The 20,275-nt window shown below is 39.2% G+C and overlaps 1 protein-coding gene across 2 annotated transcripts in view; it reads left to right on the forward strand.

Annotated features, from left to right (window-relative positions):
- The window catches only part of PARD3B (par-3 family cell polarity regulator beta), a 1,151,446-nt gene that overhangs the window by 446,225 nt on the left and 684,946 nt on the right, over positions 1-20,275 (forward strand). For both annotated transcript variants that reach the window (XM_061382241.1, XM_061382248.1), the window contains exon 3: positions 9,656-9,827. In XM_061382241.1, the coding sequence (XP_061238225.1) occupies positions 9,656-9,827 (172 nt within the window). The remainder of the gene's footprint in view (positions 1-9,655; positions 9,828-20,275) is intronic.

A 20,275-nucleotide genomic window follows, 5' to 3' on the forward strand; every position in this document is an offset into this window, starting at 1 on the left:
AGCAGGGTGACAATATACAGCCTTGACGTACTCCTTGTCCTATTTGGAACCAGTCTGTTGTTCCATGTCCAGGTATGTTAATGTGCAATCTGTTTTACAGTTTCTTTTAAGGAATATCGAATAGATAAATGTAGTCCACCTGGAAACAGGATTGTGATTATGATGAACTAAGTGGATTTTAGATGGATAAATTGTACGATCAAGTGTTTGATTCAACCTCAAGGATGGGCTGAAATTGTTTTACCCTTTATATAGGAGCATGCATGTTAATGGAGGTTACCTTTATTTCCACGTGGATGGAAAATTAGGCCACAGGGAGGTGGTACCCACACGAAAGTGTTGACATCCATATAAGAGAAGTTTTGTTTTTCCTCTCAAATATAGCAAGGCATTCAAATCACTCATTTATCTGACCTCTTTCTCTCCGCCATGTACCATAGTAGGAGCATGGCATATCAAGTCAACTGTACTTTCATTCTCTGATATGTAGAATGGGAAAAATGGTGCTTTTCTCATAGGATTTCTTAGACTCTTAAACCATATATGTAAGCTCTTCGAACAGTGCCTAGTGCATGGTGGTGTGTTAGTCATTCAGTCATGTCAGACTCCTTGTGACCCCATGGACTGTGGCCTGCCAGGTTCCTCCGTCCACGGAATGCTTCAGTCTTGAATATTGGAGTAGGTAGCCATTCCCTTCTCCAGGGGACTTTTGCGACCCAGGGATTGAATCCAGGTGCAGGCACATTCTTTACCATCTGAGCCAGCAGGGAAACCAGTCAAGAATAGTGGAGTGGGCGGCCACCTCCCTTCTCCAGGGAATCTTCCTGACCTAGGGATTGAACCAGCGTCTCCTCTGTCTCCTGTACTGCAGGTGGATTCATTGCCTGCTGACCCATCAAGGAAGCCCACCTGCATACTGAGGGCTATAGAGTATTTGTTAAATATATTTTAAATGATGTGACCCATAGTTTCAAGTAGCTTGCAGTTTGCTTTTAGATAGAGGCAGGTAAGTCAAGGATCTTAGTATCATGTGATTGGTGATGACGAGACAAGGATACAATATTATGGAAACATCACAGAACCTGGTGGAAGGTCTCATATGGAAGGCTTGAAATTCATTTTGAAAGCCATGAGAATATGTAATGAAAAAAAAAAAAAGAGCTGAGGTAGACCATTCCAGATCTGTGTGATGGAAGACTTCTCTGGCAGAAGTGTTGTGGGTAAATGTCAGGGAACTGGACTGGAAATCAGAAGTGGATTGGGGCCCTGGCAATGGATATGCGAGTACCTGGCCAGAGGGAGCATGGCATTTTGTTGTAATGGGATAAGCCCTGCAGAGGGATAGCACCCTTACATTTCAGCAAGTGGCTGCCTTCAGGGATCTGTTGACATATGTATCTCTGATGGTCGTGATAGCACTGGATCTTGACTAAGAGACTGCCAAACTATATTTCTGAGACAGTTACAGCTTTGGTTTGGCTACAAAAATGAAATAATAGTGTCAATGTTACAACATTGTAAATATGTATATGCTTTATAAATGACAAAATATTTTCCATATGCTATTATTTTATTTTTTCTGGTGCCAGAGGTAATTCGTTTCAGATAGAATAATCTTTCAAAAATGCAGATTAAATGTGTGTGATTTAGATGAAAATAGCTTGAAGAGAAAGTCACTTATGTGTTTATGTGTGCACGTTTTAAAACAACCCAGGTTGTATCTTCATTGCTAATGTGTACTCTCCCAAGACTGTCAGAGTTCTTGGGATTGGATAACATTAGTGAACCATCTAGTGATTGGCTGGGTAAATGGCAAGCAAAGCCATCCAGTGGATTGGCAAAACCCAACACATTTAACCCAAGTATTTTCCACTTTCTTTGTCTGTTATGTTTAATATGTATAATTCAGAGGCAGTGGAAATATTACTGACGAGGCAGGTATATTGAATATTTTTATATTTCTGACTGACATCAATCTGACCTCCTGATGGTGATTGAGACTTTCTTCTGGTTTTTGTGGCTGTTTGCTTTTTCTATAGCTGCTTCCAGGTTGTCTATGGTTAGGGCATGGTGACTGCCAGCTGACCTCCGCTGAGACCTTTTGCCTGACCACTGCCAGAGGAAGGGGCTTTGCAGGCTTCCCTTGTGTGTATTAGATATGAGTACTGAATGGTGTTTCATGAATGGTGAGCTGTTATTACTAAGGAAAGTAGAGAATGCAGCAAAACAAATGCAAGATTCTCTTAAACTTGTCAGTAGTAACATCATCTTGGAAATTTTAATTCAAGGTAGTTATAAGAAAAATATGATTCAGTATAAAACGTGTTTAATGTATACCTGAGTTTTTAGTAACTTACTACATAATTAGAGTAAGCAAATGTATTTTTGGCTGATATATGGGTGACTTTATTTAGGCACATTTTTGTTATTTTCTTTAGAATGAAACTTAATGCTGTAAAGTTTATAAAGTTCTCTATTATTGATTTTCAGTTTGGAGAGGAAATGAAAATTGGTTTTATCTCATTTACTGAATGTCGTTTGAAGTTTCTGAGAATCAGAGGTGTTACATACTTCCTCTGAGGTTGCTAGACCTCATAGTAGCATCTGATGAAGATGCTGATATGAGCCTGTTAATTTTTAAAATCCAGATTAAATGCATTTAGCTGGCTGTCAAAAATCCTATGAAGGAAAAAGATCCATTTTCAAACTTTTAAGTGGCATAAAATTAGCTCAATAGCCAGTTGTTATTTAGTTACAAGCAGATGCATACATTTAAATGAGTTCTGCAGTTTCATTCTCTTCCCAAAGGTGATAATGTGTTTTCCTCTACTTGTGAAATTGTTGTAATTTCACAGTCTTACTTAGATTTAATTGTGTTTATTAAGATTTGAGACAAATGATTCCAATTTTATTTTGTAGGATGCTGCCTTTGTTCTTTGTCTTTTAACTCCACTTGACAGTTGTTGGTAACATGGAATATGTATGAAACAGTTAAAAAAGTAGTACATTGTTAAATTCAACAGTTGAACCCAAAGAACTCAATATGGCAAATAAGCCTTTCTTAGTGGTATGTTAGTTCATTTGACATGTTATAAAATAGTCACATATTTCTCAATGTAATTACTAATCTGAAAAAATATTTTGTAAATATAGCTTATTATGTTCTGTGAGAATTTAGATCACTTTTTTATTCTCTGTGTAGACTATAATATCATCAGATTATAAAAACTCAGACCATAAAAGTGACAGAATGCTATAGGCTGTCTACAGAGCAAACCACATCATGAATATTGAGGGACTCTGTTATAAATGCACTTGGTGACATTTATTATTAAAATATTTACTCGTCAGGGTAAAAACTAAAGGCATTGGTATATTGCTTCAAGTTATGGTAAAAATAGAACAGACAGCGCAAACCATGTACTGCTAGGCGGGGAACTGCACTGCATGTCTAAAGGTTGTGTGTTCTTGTGTGATGAAGAGCAAGGAAAAAAGAAAAACAAAAATTACCTATTTGATGTGTTTGATCTCGATACTTTCTCTGTTCCTCTGTCAATCCTGTGATGAAGAGATTAAAGAGAAGCAACAAAGTAAAAGCAGAATAGGAATAAACAAGTCAAGTGGGACGCAGTCTGGGAGTCAGGGAAGGCTCGCTGTGAGAGGAAAAGGAATCAGCGTTTAACCTTCCCTTGTGTACCAGGCTCTGTGCTAAGCATTTAGGCATGTTAGGGTTGTCATCGAGGGCATTCATATTCTACTTCCACCCACCACCCCACTCACTCCCAAAACATACCTATGCCTGCACACACACAGTTCTACCTTATTTGAGTATAAAAATAGGTCTGAGTCTTTGAAGAGATGTCGATGATGTGAGATTGTGCAGAGCACGTGGCTCTTTTGATCATGTCTGTTATTCCAGGTCATGGATATTGCAAATTACCCAAAGCTCTTTTATTTCTTTTTGATCTTTGAGGTAGTTGTTGTTGTTGATTTTTATAATACTTTGACCTTTACAAGTTAAACATGAAAAAAGATTGAACTATGTTTTTAAAATAAAGCTTATACATGATATATCTTCTAGGCAAATTCTAATTTCAGACGTTCCTTCCTGATACCCACTGGGGAAGGAGTAGTCAGGGGATACTTGTGGTTACCAAACTAAACCTAGTCTTTGAATTAGGAACACATCATCATTAGCAGTTGAGATGTAGTTATTTTTTTTAAAAAATGTGCATACCACATTAATGGGTCTATTTTCATGTGTTTTCGTCAGTTCATTTTCCAAGGTAGGTATTTACCTGAGAAATACACTCCAGTTTGACCTCTCAAAAGCAGGTGCAAAACACGAGATCATTGCCTTATTGTGTACATGTGTGCTAATTTGCTTCCGTTGTGTCCAACTCTTTGGGACCCCATGGACTGTAGCCCACCAGTCTCTACTGTCCATGGGATTCCCCAGGCAAGAATACTGGAGTGGGTTGTCATGCCCTCCTCCAGGAGATCTTCTCAACCCAGGAATCGAACCTGTGGCTCCTTCATTGCAGGTGGATTCTTTACTGCCAAGCCATGAGGGGAAGTCCTTGCCTTAGTATTACTGGCAATTAAAGAGAAAATCTTTTCCTCTTAAGTCAAACATGGAAAGCTGGTAAATATTTACATGAATTTGTAAAATAAAAGCTGAGTGCTTCAGTTTTGAGCTTAATGGCAGTTCAGGCTGTTCTTCCACTCCCCTGGAGATTTATTCACATTTGTTTTTAAGCTACTTTTTGGGACACATTGAGAAGCTTCACACCAGACAAATCAAAGTTGCCTATTAGAAAAAATCAGACAAGGGCAAGTCTGGGGCCACACTGCTAACCCTGCCCATCTCTCCATCCACATCCACCTTTCAAACTTCCACTCCTTCAGAAACCAAATCAGCAAATTTTCCCTTTGAAAAATGAGCATGAAAAGGAAAGAGAAGACACACAATCTCCATTTCTAGAACAGAAGCAATTTCCCCTGGTGTTGACTAGAAAATAAGGAATGTCTTCCCCATACAAACAAAATGGAGACATTAATAATAATGGTGAGAATGCATTGAGTGTCATATGGGCTTATATTTGTCATTTATACTCTTTCATTAATAAATAATTTTAGTGTTCTAAAAGCACATGAAAAATCTAGCTACCTTTCATTGCTATATTAGGTATCATTTTTTTTTTGCTTCATTTCACTCATTTTAACAAATATATGTTGGGTGCCTAGTATGTCTAACTCACTTTTCTAGGCAATGGAGTACAGCAAACAGCGAAACTGACAAAAATCATTGTCTTCTTTGAGCTTACAATCTAGCAAAGTTTTCCTAGGGAGTTTTACAGGGAGATGGGCAATAAATAAGACAAATACGAAAAGACATAGCATTGAGGGGTGACAAATGCTATGAAGAAAAATGGAGCATGCGAGGTGTGGGAGTAGATTTCAATTTAGATAGTGTGGCCGGTGAAAGCCTGACATTTCAATAAAGATGTGAAGGATCGAGGAAAAAGCCATGCAGGTATCCGGTGGAAGACCATATCAGGGAAAGAGAAGAGCAAACATAAAGACACAGAGAGGGATAAAGAGGGCAGAGCAGGATAGAATCCTGAGAACAAGGGAGAGCTAAGAGGTCAGAACCTTCACTGGGAGCCCGTTACCATGCAGAGCATTGGGAGGACTTGGGCTTCATTCTAAGTGAGGTGGAAAGGTTCTGATCAGAGGAGAGATGCAATCCACCTTATGTTTGAGCACAGTCATGCTGGCTGCCATGTTGAAAGTGGGTGGAAAGGGAGCATGTGTGTAAATAAGTAGCTGGGTCAGGAAGCCCTTGCAGTAACCCATGGGAGAGGCTGTGATATCTGGGTCCAAAGAGGTGACAGTGAAGGTGGTGAGAAGTAGTCAAGCTCTGGGTATATTTTAACATTTATTGACAAATTGGATGTGTGTGAGGTTTATGAGAAATAATGAGAAAGGGGGATGAGAAAGAAAGAGGGATTAAGGATTACTCAGTCTTCATGTTAGGTTAGGCAATTGACCACGTGAGGCTGGAGTTCAGAGAAGCTCTCGGTTGGAGATTTAAGTTTGAGATTTACCAGCATACTGTTATATCTTTGCCATGAGACAAATGTAATCACCATGCAAATTTAGGGGTAGCCTTTTTAACATTTTTAGAGATGAGGAAAAGGAAACTGAATGGAAAGGCCAGGGTATTGAGGATAAACCTGAGAAGTGGTATCCTGGAAGACAAGTGAAGAAAGTCATTTAAAAAGAAAGCAATGATCGACTGTGTCCTAAAATCAAACCAGAGACATGACTTTGAATTTAGCACTGTAGAGATTGTTTCTGATCTGATAAGAGTGGTTTCAGTGAAAGAGAGGGGTGAGAGCTTGGCTGTAGTGGCCTCAGGAAAAGAATGGGAGGGTGGAGATCAGAGACTGCTCTGTGGACAACTTTCAAATTTTGCTTTAGATGGAAAGTGAGAAATAGGGTGGTATCTGTAGGGGTGAGTCCTGAAAAGGCTGTTTTGTTTTTTCGATGGGAAAGTTAATAGCATATTTGTAGACTGACCTTCTTGTGTGTATCTGGGGATTAGATGCCTAAATGCTGAGAGAGATCTGCAGGGATGGGAGTTTTGATTGGAAGTCAAGTCTGTTTGAACATATCATTCTGGACCATGGGGTCTTAGGGAAATGTCAGTGCTGTACTGGATGACATGAGAATACTGGCATCACAGAAGGAGAGCAGACGGGGCACCAGAAGATGGATAGAGCAGCAGAAGAGGAAGGCCTCCAAATTAAATATTGCCTATTTGCATTTTGCATAAAGTTTAGATTACTGCAGTCTCTATAGAGTTGGTGAAAAAATCTTCCACATGCTACCGAAATTCAGTCTAAATGGAATCTTTACAGAATTGTTTTTAATAAAAATATAAATCACCTTTTAATGTTCAGGTCATCTCTGTGGGAAAAGTCATTTTGAATGGGTTCAGTGGTGGAGGAAGGCCTTTTTCATGAACTGGACAATTTGAAGGTCAGTCTGCCTTCTGCTGAGGGACTAGAACAGTGGTTTATGTTAATTAACATATCTCTGTAACACTGTTACCAGGAACTGGGTCACCAGTAATGTAGGTGTTCTGATAAATCAGCAGTCCAGCTAACAAAGACCTACAACACGGAGTTTAAATTGATTGTCAATGTGGAAGCAGGTTGAAGACTGGGTATATTGTAGCTGTTGAGATGAAGACTGGATGCAGGGTCTCTTATCACCCAGCACCTGTGGTGCTGGTGGCTTTGTCTGGATGCCACAGATTCAGGAACTGATTCTCTTCTTTCCAGGAGGAGAGACTTTATTTCATCCATTCATACAGACATCCAGAGGAGGTTCTGCAGAGATAACTCCTTTCAATCATGGGATTGGGAGACAGACTAAGCAATTAATTAATCAGAGAGTTGATGAGAGTTGGGGAGCCTCCAGGTCTCACTGTCATCATCTTTGAGAAAGCCACATATTGCCCCTATCTCTGAAGAGTAGAATACACATTCTTCAGGGCGTAGCATCATCCTGGACAAACTGCAGATATTTCACAGTGCAGCCTCTCTTTTTACAGCTTTTGTTTCAGAAAATGCTTACAGTGGTCTGAATCGATGGAATGGCCCCTATTACAAATTACTGTTTGTAACTTTGGGAAACAAATTATCTACCCTGTGGTCCCACTAGGCAAACGGGTATAGAATTGTTACTATGTATGCTGTGACCTAATGTAGATATAATAATAATATGGAAAACAGTGAAGAAGCTTAAGGAGAGATGATTATGTAAGAGACATAGATAATGATTTATTTATGAGTTATCAATTTTAAGCTTTTGGATTACACTACTGATTGATATTCTATGTCTCTGTTCCCCATCATTTCAGGTGCATAGGATACGCTAAGACGTAAGGATGTAGCAAGAAGAAAAACTTACGCAAAACTGTTTGTAGTACTAGTAAAATAAGCCACTTTGCCTTGTTGATTAATATATTAAAATGAATATTACAAGTATGTGATAGAATTCACCAGCATGCAAAAATTGAAATCATGTCACCAAAATAGTGATGAAAATAGCACTTCTATCACAGTTTAAAAGTTGGTTTTATTTTTCTTTTCAGGATTTAAAGTGTTAAACTCTTCATTTTGGACAGATGATTAGAAAGATATAGTTCTCCTGATTATTTTTATACTAGAATAATCTTTCATTATTAATCCATTTAAGTCTTATCTCAAATTGGTTCATCAGTGCTACCAATTTAAAAATAGAAAATGTATGTCTTCAATTTCAAGAATTAAAAATAATGCCTTGGGAGTAGCATTTTTTTCCTGTGGTGAGAGGATTGTTGGGTTTTCCAATTAAAGAAGTCTCCATACTGGAAATGAGTAGTCAATTATGAAAATTATTTTTGAATAGCCAATTTGCATATCCCTAATTGTATTCATTTCTTTTGAAAGGCTGAACTTGAATTTATGATGTTTTGATTGGTTAACCCTGCACTGGTGTTATTAATACTATTGCCAACAAGGTTCCCTTATGAATGGGGCTTTGAATGCCTTACCTGAAAAATGTTTGAATGATAAGTAGATTTGTTTTATTTAATGAATGAAAATATCTAAGGATTTACTAGCAGTTTTCTAGATTTGCATTTTGTAGACTACATTTTATTGGATTGACAGTAACTTCGCTGAGCCACTTACTGCACTCGCATTTGGACTTTTCCACATCAGCTTTGGACTTTCCCACTTTTCCAATGAGAGACATTGGAAGTTTCTATCATGATGCTGTTTGCTGGCCAAAAATGTAGATTCATTTGGGGCTGTCTTTGCCATTTATATGGCAATGTTTGCACAATTACTTGGTTATTGAATGTTGCCTGTATTTTAAAACAAATGACTTGAAGACTGACAATTAAATGTTTTATAATAATGATGAGACACCTAGTTCTTCTATGAAATAAATTTGAGATGAAGATTGGAATAAATAAAGTCCTGACTTTTAGTTTCATTGGACTTAAGCCAGTCAACACGGAGTTAGTCATGAAGGAAAAGACCAAAATTACAGGCATGAATCCAAATGGGAAAACTACGTGTACAAGATAAGCACAGATTGCATATAAATATACATGTGTATGTATGACTCTGCTTATTATGGTTGTATCTAAAAGGACAATTAGCAGTTTTATCATGTCTTTAGCTCTTTGACACTGGAATGTTCTCTCCTACCATGTAAGTCTGTTGTTCACATTCTGCATATTCAGCTTTCATGTTTGACAATACTCTTAAAAGAAAGAGATGCTGATGTCCTGTTAGGCACATTAGAAAGGAAAGTGAGGGGAGGAGTGGGCCATTTCATTCCTTCCAGAAGGTTAGCCAAAAGTGGATCTCTATTCCAGGAATGTACAAGCAAACTGTTAATTATTTCCTGACTGTGACCCCTTCAGACATAATATTGAATTAAGAGTTGTGATACAGTAACATTAAAGTTTTCAGTTTTAAGAGGTCCTTTATTAGAAAAAAAAAGCAAATAAAGATCACAACCAGCTAGATAGTGTCCATGTGGTATGCGTGTCCTACAAAGTAATTAGTGTTACTGGATTTGTTTGTAGCTGATTGCTGTGTTTGACGAACAAGAACCACTCCACAAGATTGAGAGCCCCAGTGGAAACCCGGCAGGCCGGCAGAGCCCAGATGCTTTTGAGACGGAAGTGGCTGCCCAACTGGCTGCATTTAAACCAGTCGGTGGGGAAATTGAAGTAACCCCTTCTGCTCTGAAATTAGGTAGGTGTGTTTTTTAAGTCATCTGCTTTTCATCTGGTTGAAATACATCATCTTGCTGTCTATGAGTTGCTTCCACTTTATGACTGACCCTGTTAATGTTTGCCTTTAAACCTGTACTGTCTTTCTGTAAATTATTTTTCACATAGATGTTTGCAGCTGCTGATGCTCAGGCAATGGATACACTTCCTTCCTGAATCGCGGGTGAACCTGAATCGCGTATCCTTGACCTGACAGGGCAGGAGTTAGACTACATGCGGAGCTTCATCTGTAGCGTGTGTGTGCTCTGTGTCCTCAGTTGCTTAGTCGCGTCCGACTCCTTGGGACCCCATGGACTGTAGCCCCCCAGGCTCCTCTGTCCAAGGGATTCTCTAGGCATGAATACTGGAGTGGGTTGCCATGCCCTCCTCCAGGGGTTCCTTCCAACCCAGTGATCAAACCAAGGTCTCCTGCATTTCAGGCAGATTCTTTACCGTCTGAGCCAACAGGGAAGCCCATAGTATGTGAGGACCATTTAAATGTTTTTAAAAGTCCCTGAAAAAAAGTCACTTGGAAAAAAACTAAGCGTTATCAAGGATTCCAGGCTAGAATAAAAGATCACTTTCTGTTTTAGCCACTTTCTTCTCCACCAACTGTGTATCTCAAGATTTGGGAAGAAACATTTTGAAGTTAGTTTTTTTATTTCTGTCCTACTGATTTATTCCAGGCAAGTGATTCTGTTCAGAATGCTCATTTGTTACATTTGTTTTGAAGGTGTTGGAAGAAAGAGAAAATAAACATTCTTCTAAAATTTTAGTGAATTTCTGACTCCAAGATAAATAATGTCAATTTTGGTAATATCTCTTAAAGATAATTTTAGGTCAGTTTAAAGCATAAAGTTTTGAAAATCCACTAATATTATGTTACTTAAAACCACTTTTTATTCATATTGAATGTATGCATACATTTTGAGAACACTCTTAAGCACCGGTTATAGGTTAATTTTCAAGCTAGAACAGAGGTTGTTTTTTTGCAAAACATATGCTTAAAATTGTAAAGACTGTGCATAGTACAATTTTTGCCATTTGAAACAAAATAGATTGTAAAGTTTATTTTACATGCCAGGATACCGAGTATCTATATATTTTGTACTGATTTTCTGGAAAGCATCTATAGTACCCCTTTTAAAATAAACCAAGTGGAAATGAATGACCTGTCATCTTCATAATTTCCCTCTATCTTTTGGAAATCAACCTAGCAGAGCAGTTTCTGCTGGACCGCAGACATTGAAGGGCTTAGTGGCAGCTTCTTTTCATCTGGAGCGAGGTTTGTGGCAACAAGCAACCTCACAGCCCTATCATTCATTTGCATAATGGATGCCTTTTTATCCATTATGCAAATAGTATGGGAGGAAAATTAGGCAATAAGGGAAGACGAAAGGAGAAAATTGCTCTTGCTTGTTTTAATATACTATTTATAAGCAAGCTCTGGGGTCTTCAAAAGTCTCAGCCTCAGAGTACTGCCTGTGCCTGAGAATTTGTTTTTTCACCTTTCTCTTATGAGCTTTCTCAGGTTAAAAAAAAAAAAAAGGTTATTTTTCTTTAGCTTTTTTAGCTTCTTTTATTGAACCATCTGAGCAATTCAATGTTCAATGTAGAAAGAAAAGCAAGTTGAAATTCCATATCTTTGAAAGTGGACTTTCTGCTTCTTCAATACTCATTTTGGATCAGACACAGAGAATAATATATATTCAGTGGTAATTATATTCTAGGCACAGACCTCAAGGCAGTGCACCAAGTATTCTAAACCCTGTACTCCTGACAACTTATTCGAGCCTCACGATACTCAGTTGGGTTCTACCATCTCCCTTATTTAAGAGATGAGGAAACAGGCATTGAGCAGTTACGTAACTCCTCCAAGTCACATAGCTGTTAGGTGGAGAACTTAGCATTTGAACCCTTGCTGGTTCCAGGTCAGGAATAACTGTGCTGTGCTGTCTTTCATATGCTATTTGTAAAAGAATATATTGATATAATCTTCCTTAGAGTCATTTTGTGAATATATGCCAAATCCTGAAAATGCTTTACCCCTTGGCGTCAAATCCCGTTTCACTGAGTGTCATAGATGAAATGGTGAAATTGGCCAGCCTTCACTATTGGGTGGTCAGTGTTGCCTTCCAGCCATTTAGTCTGAAACGGTGGAGATCGCTGCTGTTTCTCCTTTTTCGTCTTATCATCCACACTGTCTTTAGCCTTCATGTCCAGGAGCATTGAAGCAGGCCAGAGATTTCACATTGATCTGCACTAGGCTCATGATACTGCAGAGGCCTCAAACTGACCTCTTTCTGTACCACACCTGCTTTCCCCAATCCCTGCCTCTCCAGAGTGGCCTTCCTAAGTCACAAATCTGATTAGATAACTCCTCTGCTTAAACAACTTCCAGCAGCTTCCCCACTGTGAGGAGGACCGCGTCCAAACTCGTTAGCGAGCTGATACAGATGGTCCCTTGGAATGAGATGGAGAAATCTGGGCAGGGATGAATGACGAAGAAATCATCCCTTGTCTACTCTCATGGTTCTCTCGGACTCTGCACTTTACATTTCTAGAATTTTAAAAGCAAAGAAAAAAAAAAGATCATGTGTTTCTCAGATAGAGAAATAAAAGACAGAAGCAAAGCCACCAGCTTTGGTATCTGCCCATTCTGTTTTCCCTTCACTGTCCTCAGGGCGGGGTGTGGTTATGGCTTGGGCACAGAGAGATGGGGGCTCTACTTGGGAGCAGGTACAGGTCCATGAGTAGCTCTTCTGAGAGGTGGCCTGGTTGTACTGCCAGGCCCACCCTGAGACCTTGTTTAGAAGATGAATTGGACAGGGAGGGAGGGCTGTAGTTGGAGGAGGAGTAGCAAGTGCATTCTAAGTATTCATCATCACAGAAGGCAAATAAAATGCCAAACCCCAGCCCATCCTCTCTGCTTCCTACTCACCTCTCAGAGGCTACTGGAACTGGTTCTACTTCTCATGGGACTCTTTGGCCCAGGCTGGTACAACAGACGTGGGGCTGATTCTCCCTAGTTTTCTCACTCTTGAGATCCATTCTTGACAATGAGGAATTTAACCATGATTGGTTCACATGCTTATTCTTACTTAAAGAGACACAGTTTAACCGATTTTGGGAATCAATACAGTCTTCTCTTATTGGTGATTGTTAATCACCAGTAGTGTAGGTTTTACTGATATTGAAATAAAAATGTACTCAACATTCAGTATAATTTTTATATCTCTTTTTCCAATACAAGTTCATCATCAACAGTGTCCTACTAAAGATTCACAACCTTCCTCACATACACGCAGACAGTGGTTGGCCCTACCTTTTTTTTTCTTTATCTCCCAAGATGAAATAACTTATACACAGAACATGCAGAAAGTTCGTTTTCAGGAACTCATACAGATCCAGCCCCTCATTTTCTGCCCACTTTTATTACTGGCCACTCTTCCACAGTCACTTGACCTACAGCTTCCAGAAGCCACTTCTTGTTGTTTTTAATCACTGTCATGTCTGACTCGTTTGCAACCTCGTGGACTGTAGCCCACCAGGCTCCTCTGTCCATGGGATTTCCTAAGCAAGAATACTGGAGTGGGTTGCCATTTCCTCCTCCAGGGTTCTTCCCAACCCAGGGATCAAATCCATGTCCCCTGTGTTTCCTACTTTGGCAGGTGGATTCTTTACCATTGAGTCAGCTTGGGAAACTCCACACATGGCTTGCTACTTTCTTTCAAACTTCTGTTTTGTAGTTAGAATTTCCTTCCCTGGCTCTCACTCTTTTGCTTCTTTTTAACTTGGTGAAATTGTATGCACTTTAAAACTCAGTTTCAAATATGACCTTGTTTGTGAAACCTCATCCAAATCTTCAAGACAGTATGGTAAGTTTGCCATAAATCTATTTGTTAATTCTTCAACAAGGGATACAAAGATGAATAAACTTTCTACTGACCGAAAGGAATTCATAGTCTTGCATCCTATGTAAGCTAATGGGGTACATATTAAAATTTTTAGTTTGTAAGACAAATGTTAAATCAAGTGGGCAACCACATAATTCCAACTTCATTCATCTAAATTATTTCCTACTATTTATTTTCTAATGGATTTTCTAATGTAATGCTAAATGAATAACTCCTGACTCAGCCCTACCCAGCAAATCTTTCTAGCACTTCAAGACTTTAATGTTTCTGAAGTTGACCAGTGCATTGTACTGTGTAGACTAGAGATTGCTAACCTGAGAGTCTAGTTAATAAAAGGGAATGTCAAACAAACACCAGATAGAATAGCAAAGAATCATATCCACAGGGTCTTCTAGACTTTCGAATCATCTAGTTTAGGAATTTTCCAAGTCTTATATGCAGAACCCTACGGTACTTAACACATTTTGGAATTTCAGCAGACATTTGATTCTAGTTAATAACATTTATTGGGCACTTAAGTTCTGGATGCTATTCTAATGTATTTGCATTCACTCTTTGAACACATATGATTGGTTATGCTAACAGGGCAGAAAGGGATGCAGAGGGCTGTTGAGTAGGCAATAGAGAATTCTAATACTACTTAGAAGTCTTATAGCAAAGAAACCTACCTTCACTCAAAAGAATTGTTAGCACCTTTTAAAGCAACTTTTGTGAAAAGCTGGTCTTCTAATAGAGCTATCCCACATTGAAGGTCAGGAGGGGTGGTGGTGAGGAGATACCACTTGTCCAAGATAAGGAGCAACGGCTGTGCTTTGCTGGAGCAGCCGTGAAGAGATACCCCACGTCCAAGGTAAGAGAAACCCAAGTAAGACGGTAGGTGTTGCAAGAGGGCATCAGAGGGCAAACACACTGAAACCATACTCACAGAAAACTAGTCAATCTAATCATACTAGGACCACAGCCTTGTCTAACTCAATGAAACTAAGCCATACCCGTGGGGTAACCCAAGACGGGCGGGTCATGGTGGAGAGATTTGACAGAACGTGGTCCACTGGAGAAGGGAATGGCAAACCACTTCAGTATTCTTGCCTTGAGAACCACATGAACAGTATGAAAAGGCAAAATGATAGGATACTGAAAGAGAAACTCCCCAGGTCAGTAGGTGCTCAATATGCTACTGGAGATCAGTGGAGAAATAACTCCAGGAAGAATGAAGGGATGGAGCCAAAGCAAAAAGAATACCCAGCTGTGGATGTGACTGGTGATAGAAGCAAGGTCCGATGCTGTAAAGAGCAATATTGCATAGGAATATGGAATGTCAGGTCCATGAATCAAGGCAAATTGGAAGTGGTCAAACAAGAGATGGCAAGAGTGAATGTTGACATTCTAGGAATCAGCGAACTGAAATGGACTGGAATGGGTGAATTTAACTCAGATGACCATTATATCTACTACTGAGGGCAGGAATCCCTCAGAAGAAATGGAGTAGCCATCATGGTCAACAACAGAGTCCGAAATGCAGTACTTGGATGCAATCTCAAAAACGATAGAATGATCTCTGTTCGTTTCCAAGGCAAACCATTCAATATCACAGTAATCCAAGTCTATGCCCCAACCAGTAACGCTGAATAAGCTGAAGTTGAACGGTTCTATGAAGACCTACAAGACCTTTTAGAAGTAACACCCAAAAAAGATGTCCTTTTCATTATAGGGGACTGGAATGCAAAAGTAGGAAGTCAAGAAACACCTGGAGTAACAGGCAAATTTGGCCTTGGAATACAGAATGAAGCAGGGCAAAGACTAATAGAGTTTTGCCAAGAAAATGCACCGGTCATAACAAACACCCTCTTCCAACAACATAAGAGAAGATTCTATACATGGACATCACCAGATGGTCAACACAGAACTCAGATTGATTATATTCTTTGTAGCAAAAGATGGAGAAGCTCTATACAGTCAGCAAAAACAAGACCAGGAGCTGACTGTGGCTCAGACCATGAACTCCTTATTGCCAAATTCAGACTTAAATTGAAGAAAGTAGGGAAAACCACTAGACCATTCAGGTATGACCTAAATCAAACCCTTTATGATTATACAGTGGAAGTGAGAAATAGATTTAAGGGCCTAGATCTGATAGATAGAGTCCCTGATGAACTATGGAATGAGATTCAGACATTGTACAGGAGACAGTGATCAAGACCATTCCCATAGAAAAGAAATGCAAAAAAACAAAATGGCTGTCTGGGGAGGACTTACAAATAGCTGTGAAAAGAAGAGAAGCGAAAAGCAAAGGAGAAAAGGAAAGATATAAACATCTGAATGCAGTGTTCCAAAGAACAGCAAGAAGAGATAAGAAAGCCTTCTTCAGTGATCAATGCAAAGAAATAGAGGAAAACAGCAGAATGGGAAAGACTAGGGATCTCTTCAAGAAAATCAGAGATACCAAAGGAACATTTCATGCAAAGACGGGCTCGAAAAAGGACAGAAATGGTTTGGACCTAACAGAATCAGAAGATATTAAGAAGAGATGGCAAGAACACACAGAAGAACTGTACAAAAAAGATCTTCACGACCCAGGTAATCACGATGGTGTGATCACTGACATAGAGCCAGACATGCTGGAATGTGAAGTCAATTCGGCCTTAGAAAGCATCATTACGAACAAAGCTAGTGGAGGTGATGGAATTCCAGTTGAACTATTCCAAATCCTAAAAGATGATGCTGTGAAAGTGCTGCACTCAATATGCCAGCAAATTTAGAAAACTCAGCAGTGGCCAGAGGACTGGAAAAGGTCAGTTTTCATTCCAATCCCAAAGAAAGGCAATGCCAAAGAATGCTCAAACTACCGCACAATTGCACTCATCTCACACATTAGTAAAGTAATGCTCAAAATCCTCCAAGCCAGGCTTCAGCAATATGTGAACTGTGAACTTCCTGATGTTCAAGCTGGTTTCAGAAAAGGCAGAGGATCCAGAGATCAAATTGCCAACATCCGCTGGATCATGGAAAAAGCAAGAGAGTTCCAAAAAAACATCTATTTCTGCTTTATTGACTATGCCAAAGCCTTTGACTGTGTGGATCACAATAAACTGTGGAAAATTCTGAAAGAGATGGGAATACCAGACCACGTGATCTGCCTCGTGAGAAATTTGTATGCAGGTCAGGAAGCAACAGTTAGAACTGGACATGGAACAGACTGGTTCCAAATAGGGAAAGGAGTACGTCAAGGCTGTATATTGTCACCCTGTTTATTTAATTTATATGCAGAGTACATCATGAGAAACGCTGGACTGGAAGAAACACAAACTGGAATCAAGATTGCTGGGAGAAATATCAATAACCTCAGATATGCAGATGACACCATCCTTATGGCAGAAAGTGAAGAGGAACTCATAGGCCTCTTGATGAAAGTGAAAGTGGAGAGTGAAAAAGTTGGCTTAAAGCTCAACATTCAGAAAACGAAGATCACGGCATCCAGTCCCATCACTTCATGGGAAATAGATGGGGAAACAGTGGAAACAGTGTCAGATTTTATTTTTCTGGGCTCCAAAATCACTACAGATGGTGACTGCAGCCATGAAATTAAAAGACGCTTACTCCTTGGAAGGAAAGTTATGACCAACCTAGATAGCATATTCAAAAGCAGAGACATTACTTTGCCAACAAAGGTCCATCTAGTCAAGGCTATGGTTTTTCCTGTGGTCATGTATCGATGTGAGAATTGGACTGTGAAGAAGGCTGAGCACCGAAGAATTGATGCTTTTGAACTGTGGTGTTGGAGAAGACTCTTGAGAGTCCCTTGGACTGCAAGGAGATCCAACCAGTCCATTCTGAAGGAGATCAGCCCTGGGATTTCTTTGGAAGGACTGATGCTAAAGCTGAAACTCCAGTACTTTGGCCACCTCATGCAAAGAGTTGACTCATTGGAAAAGACCCTGATGCTGGGAGGGGTTGGGGGCAGGAGGAGAAGGGGACGACAGAGTATGAGATGGCTGGATTGCATCACTGACTCGATGGACGTGAGTCTCAGTGAACTCCGGGAGTTGTGATGGATAGGGAGGCCTGGCGTGCTGCGATTCATGGGGTTGCAAAGAGTTGGACATGACTGAGCGACTGATCTGATCTGATAGAATTTCATAATAGCACTTTTCTATATAATTAGCATTATTTTACAAATGACCAAGTGAAAGCTTAGAGAGATTGGTGTGTGCTCTGATGTCAAATAACCAGTTGGTTAAAAGAGTAAAATTGGAACCCATAATACATTTCTCGGCTTTAAGCTCCATGACATTGTTTTAGATTAATTTTGTAGGTTTCAATTATCTGATTATTTTCATACTAAATGAAATACAATAACACTTTATGTCCTTTTTGAATTGAGATTGAGTATACATTACTAAATACATACTGAATAGCTGTAAATAAAAAGGCTAATAAGGAAATAAAGTTAAGAAAATTAAGATGAAGGAAATTACTTGGAAAACCTTCTGTGTCAGAAATGAATTTTCTCCTGTTTCTTCACTCCGAGTGTGTTCTCACACATGTGCTTGCATATGTGTGTGTGTGTATATATTTGAGGGGGGAAGTTGCACTAAAACAAATATGCTAATATTTGGTACATGTGGGTAATGTTTCCCCATATTGTGGATACTTTTGTACTTTTTGACATTTCATGTATTTTCCTGTAGAACCATCTGCAAATAAGACAAATTATTGAGGACACTTAACTTGATGTTTGGAAGAGTAAGAGTTTTAGCCTTTCAGCTACTAATCCTTATGCTGACTTTATGATCAGTGGTAATTGACCTTCTGCTGTTTCCCAAAAGACCTCATGAGGCCGTAGTCCAAGGTTGACCCAATTTTTGTCTCTTGAAAACCAGTGTTATGGAGTCAGTCCCAGACTACAATATTTGATCTTTGTGTCCAGACAAGTCATTTATCGTGCTTTTCCAAACCAAGAATGAACCGGGCACATTTGATATTCTATAGACATGAATATTCTGAGCTGAGACCACACGGGTTACTTCTTTATGTGTCACTACTGGAGCTCCCTGGGTCATAGTTTTCTCATCTATAAAATAGGCCTTTCTTTCTCTAATGAGCTATGACCATCCCAAAAGTGTTTCATTAATTCCAAGCTGAATTTGAATCTGATTCCACGCCCCTGTCAATTTCTATCCTATGGCTGCAGTTAATTGGGCTTCCCTGGTGGCTCATTATTTTGGAACTTTTGGTAACATTTCTTAGTATTCTTGACTGAAATTTGCAGTAAGCTTCCATGGGAAAATCTCTCTGTAGTTGTAATTATTTTAGTAATGCAATTTAAACAGTGTATCGGGATAAAAAGTACTTTAAACTTTGTTGTTGCCACTTTTATGATCTACATTACCCAGATATAAAGCAACCTGATTAAAATTTGGAGTTGCAATGAGTATTCGCTTTATTCTCCTCTTGTACGTTAAACTTTGAAGATGAGATACTTTCTATTTGAAAGTGATTCTTGCTTTCAGACTTGAAAGCTGAAAGGTGCCTCAGATGCTTTATTGTTTCCATGTGTGTTTGTGCTTCAAAACTGAAATGAAAATTATGATTGTATGTTTGTTATGATATAATTATTTTCAAAACATTGAGTTCTCCCTTTGCTTTCAGTAGTTCCCAGATAATATGGTATAGCCATAGATTAGGTTGGAAATTGTGGCCATTTTCTATCCGATTTTGACTAATTTAGTGCCTAAGGGAAACATATGGGATCGTTTGTATGATTTTTTTTAAGGAAACCAAATCCTTTTATGGCACTGATCTTCAGGAAAAAAATAAAGAAGAAGGAAGTTTATTCCTTTAATTAGACTGCAGTGTGTAAGTAGCTGCTGTGTCCATAATGTGAGTTTAAGTATTGGCATCTGACCCTAGACAAACACAGTCACACCACACACATAGCAGAATGAAAGCTCAGGGCTGGGCCATGCTTCTGCCCGAGCCTTTGAGTTCTGACTACAAAGCACCCAAGTCTGTGTGGGTTCCTTGTTACTGGAAGCTCTCTGCTGTGGGTGATGAAACCCCAAGTTGAAATGACCAGGGAACTGAGGTTATTTGCTTGGATGAATCCATAAGTCATCATTTGGTCGTTGAGTTTCATCCTGTTTGTTTCCTGTTGGGGCTGATTATTCAAAAGTTAACAGCTATAGAATAGCTTTCTTTTCTCTTTTGTCTTCCCTGGGAGCTGGGTATTTTTTCTCATGTAGGCTTAGATGAATGATGTCGTAATTAGCTATGGTAACCTTGCCAGGCTATCATCAATCAGTCATAGCCATGTAGTCTAGAAAGCGTGTGCATGCTTTTCTGCTATTACGGTAACTAAATCAGGACTAAGGAGGTCACAGTGTTCTAACCATTTCTGGCACCGTTATTCTTTTGCTGTTGTTTTGGATTTTATTATAGTTTGTCTTCAGAGTAGGTGAAAAGTTGCTGGAGAAGGAGGTGGTACTGGGAAAGTCAGCTTAAACACTGATTTTTT

This window comes from Bos javanicus, chromosome 2, assembly GCF_032452875.1.
Source record: "Bos javanicus breed banteng chromosome 2, ARS-OSU_banteng_1.0, whole genome shotgun sequence".
NCBI lineage: Eukaryota > Metazoa > Chordata > Mammalia > Artiodactyla > Bovidae > Bos > Bos javanicus.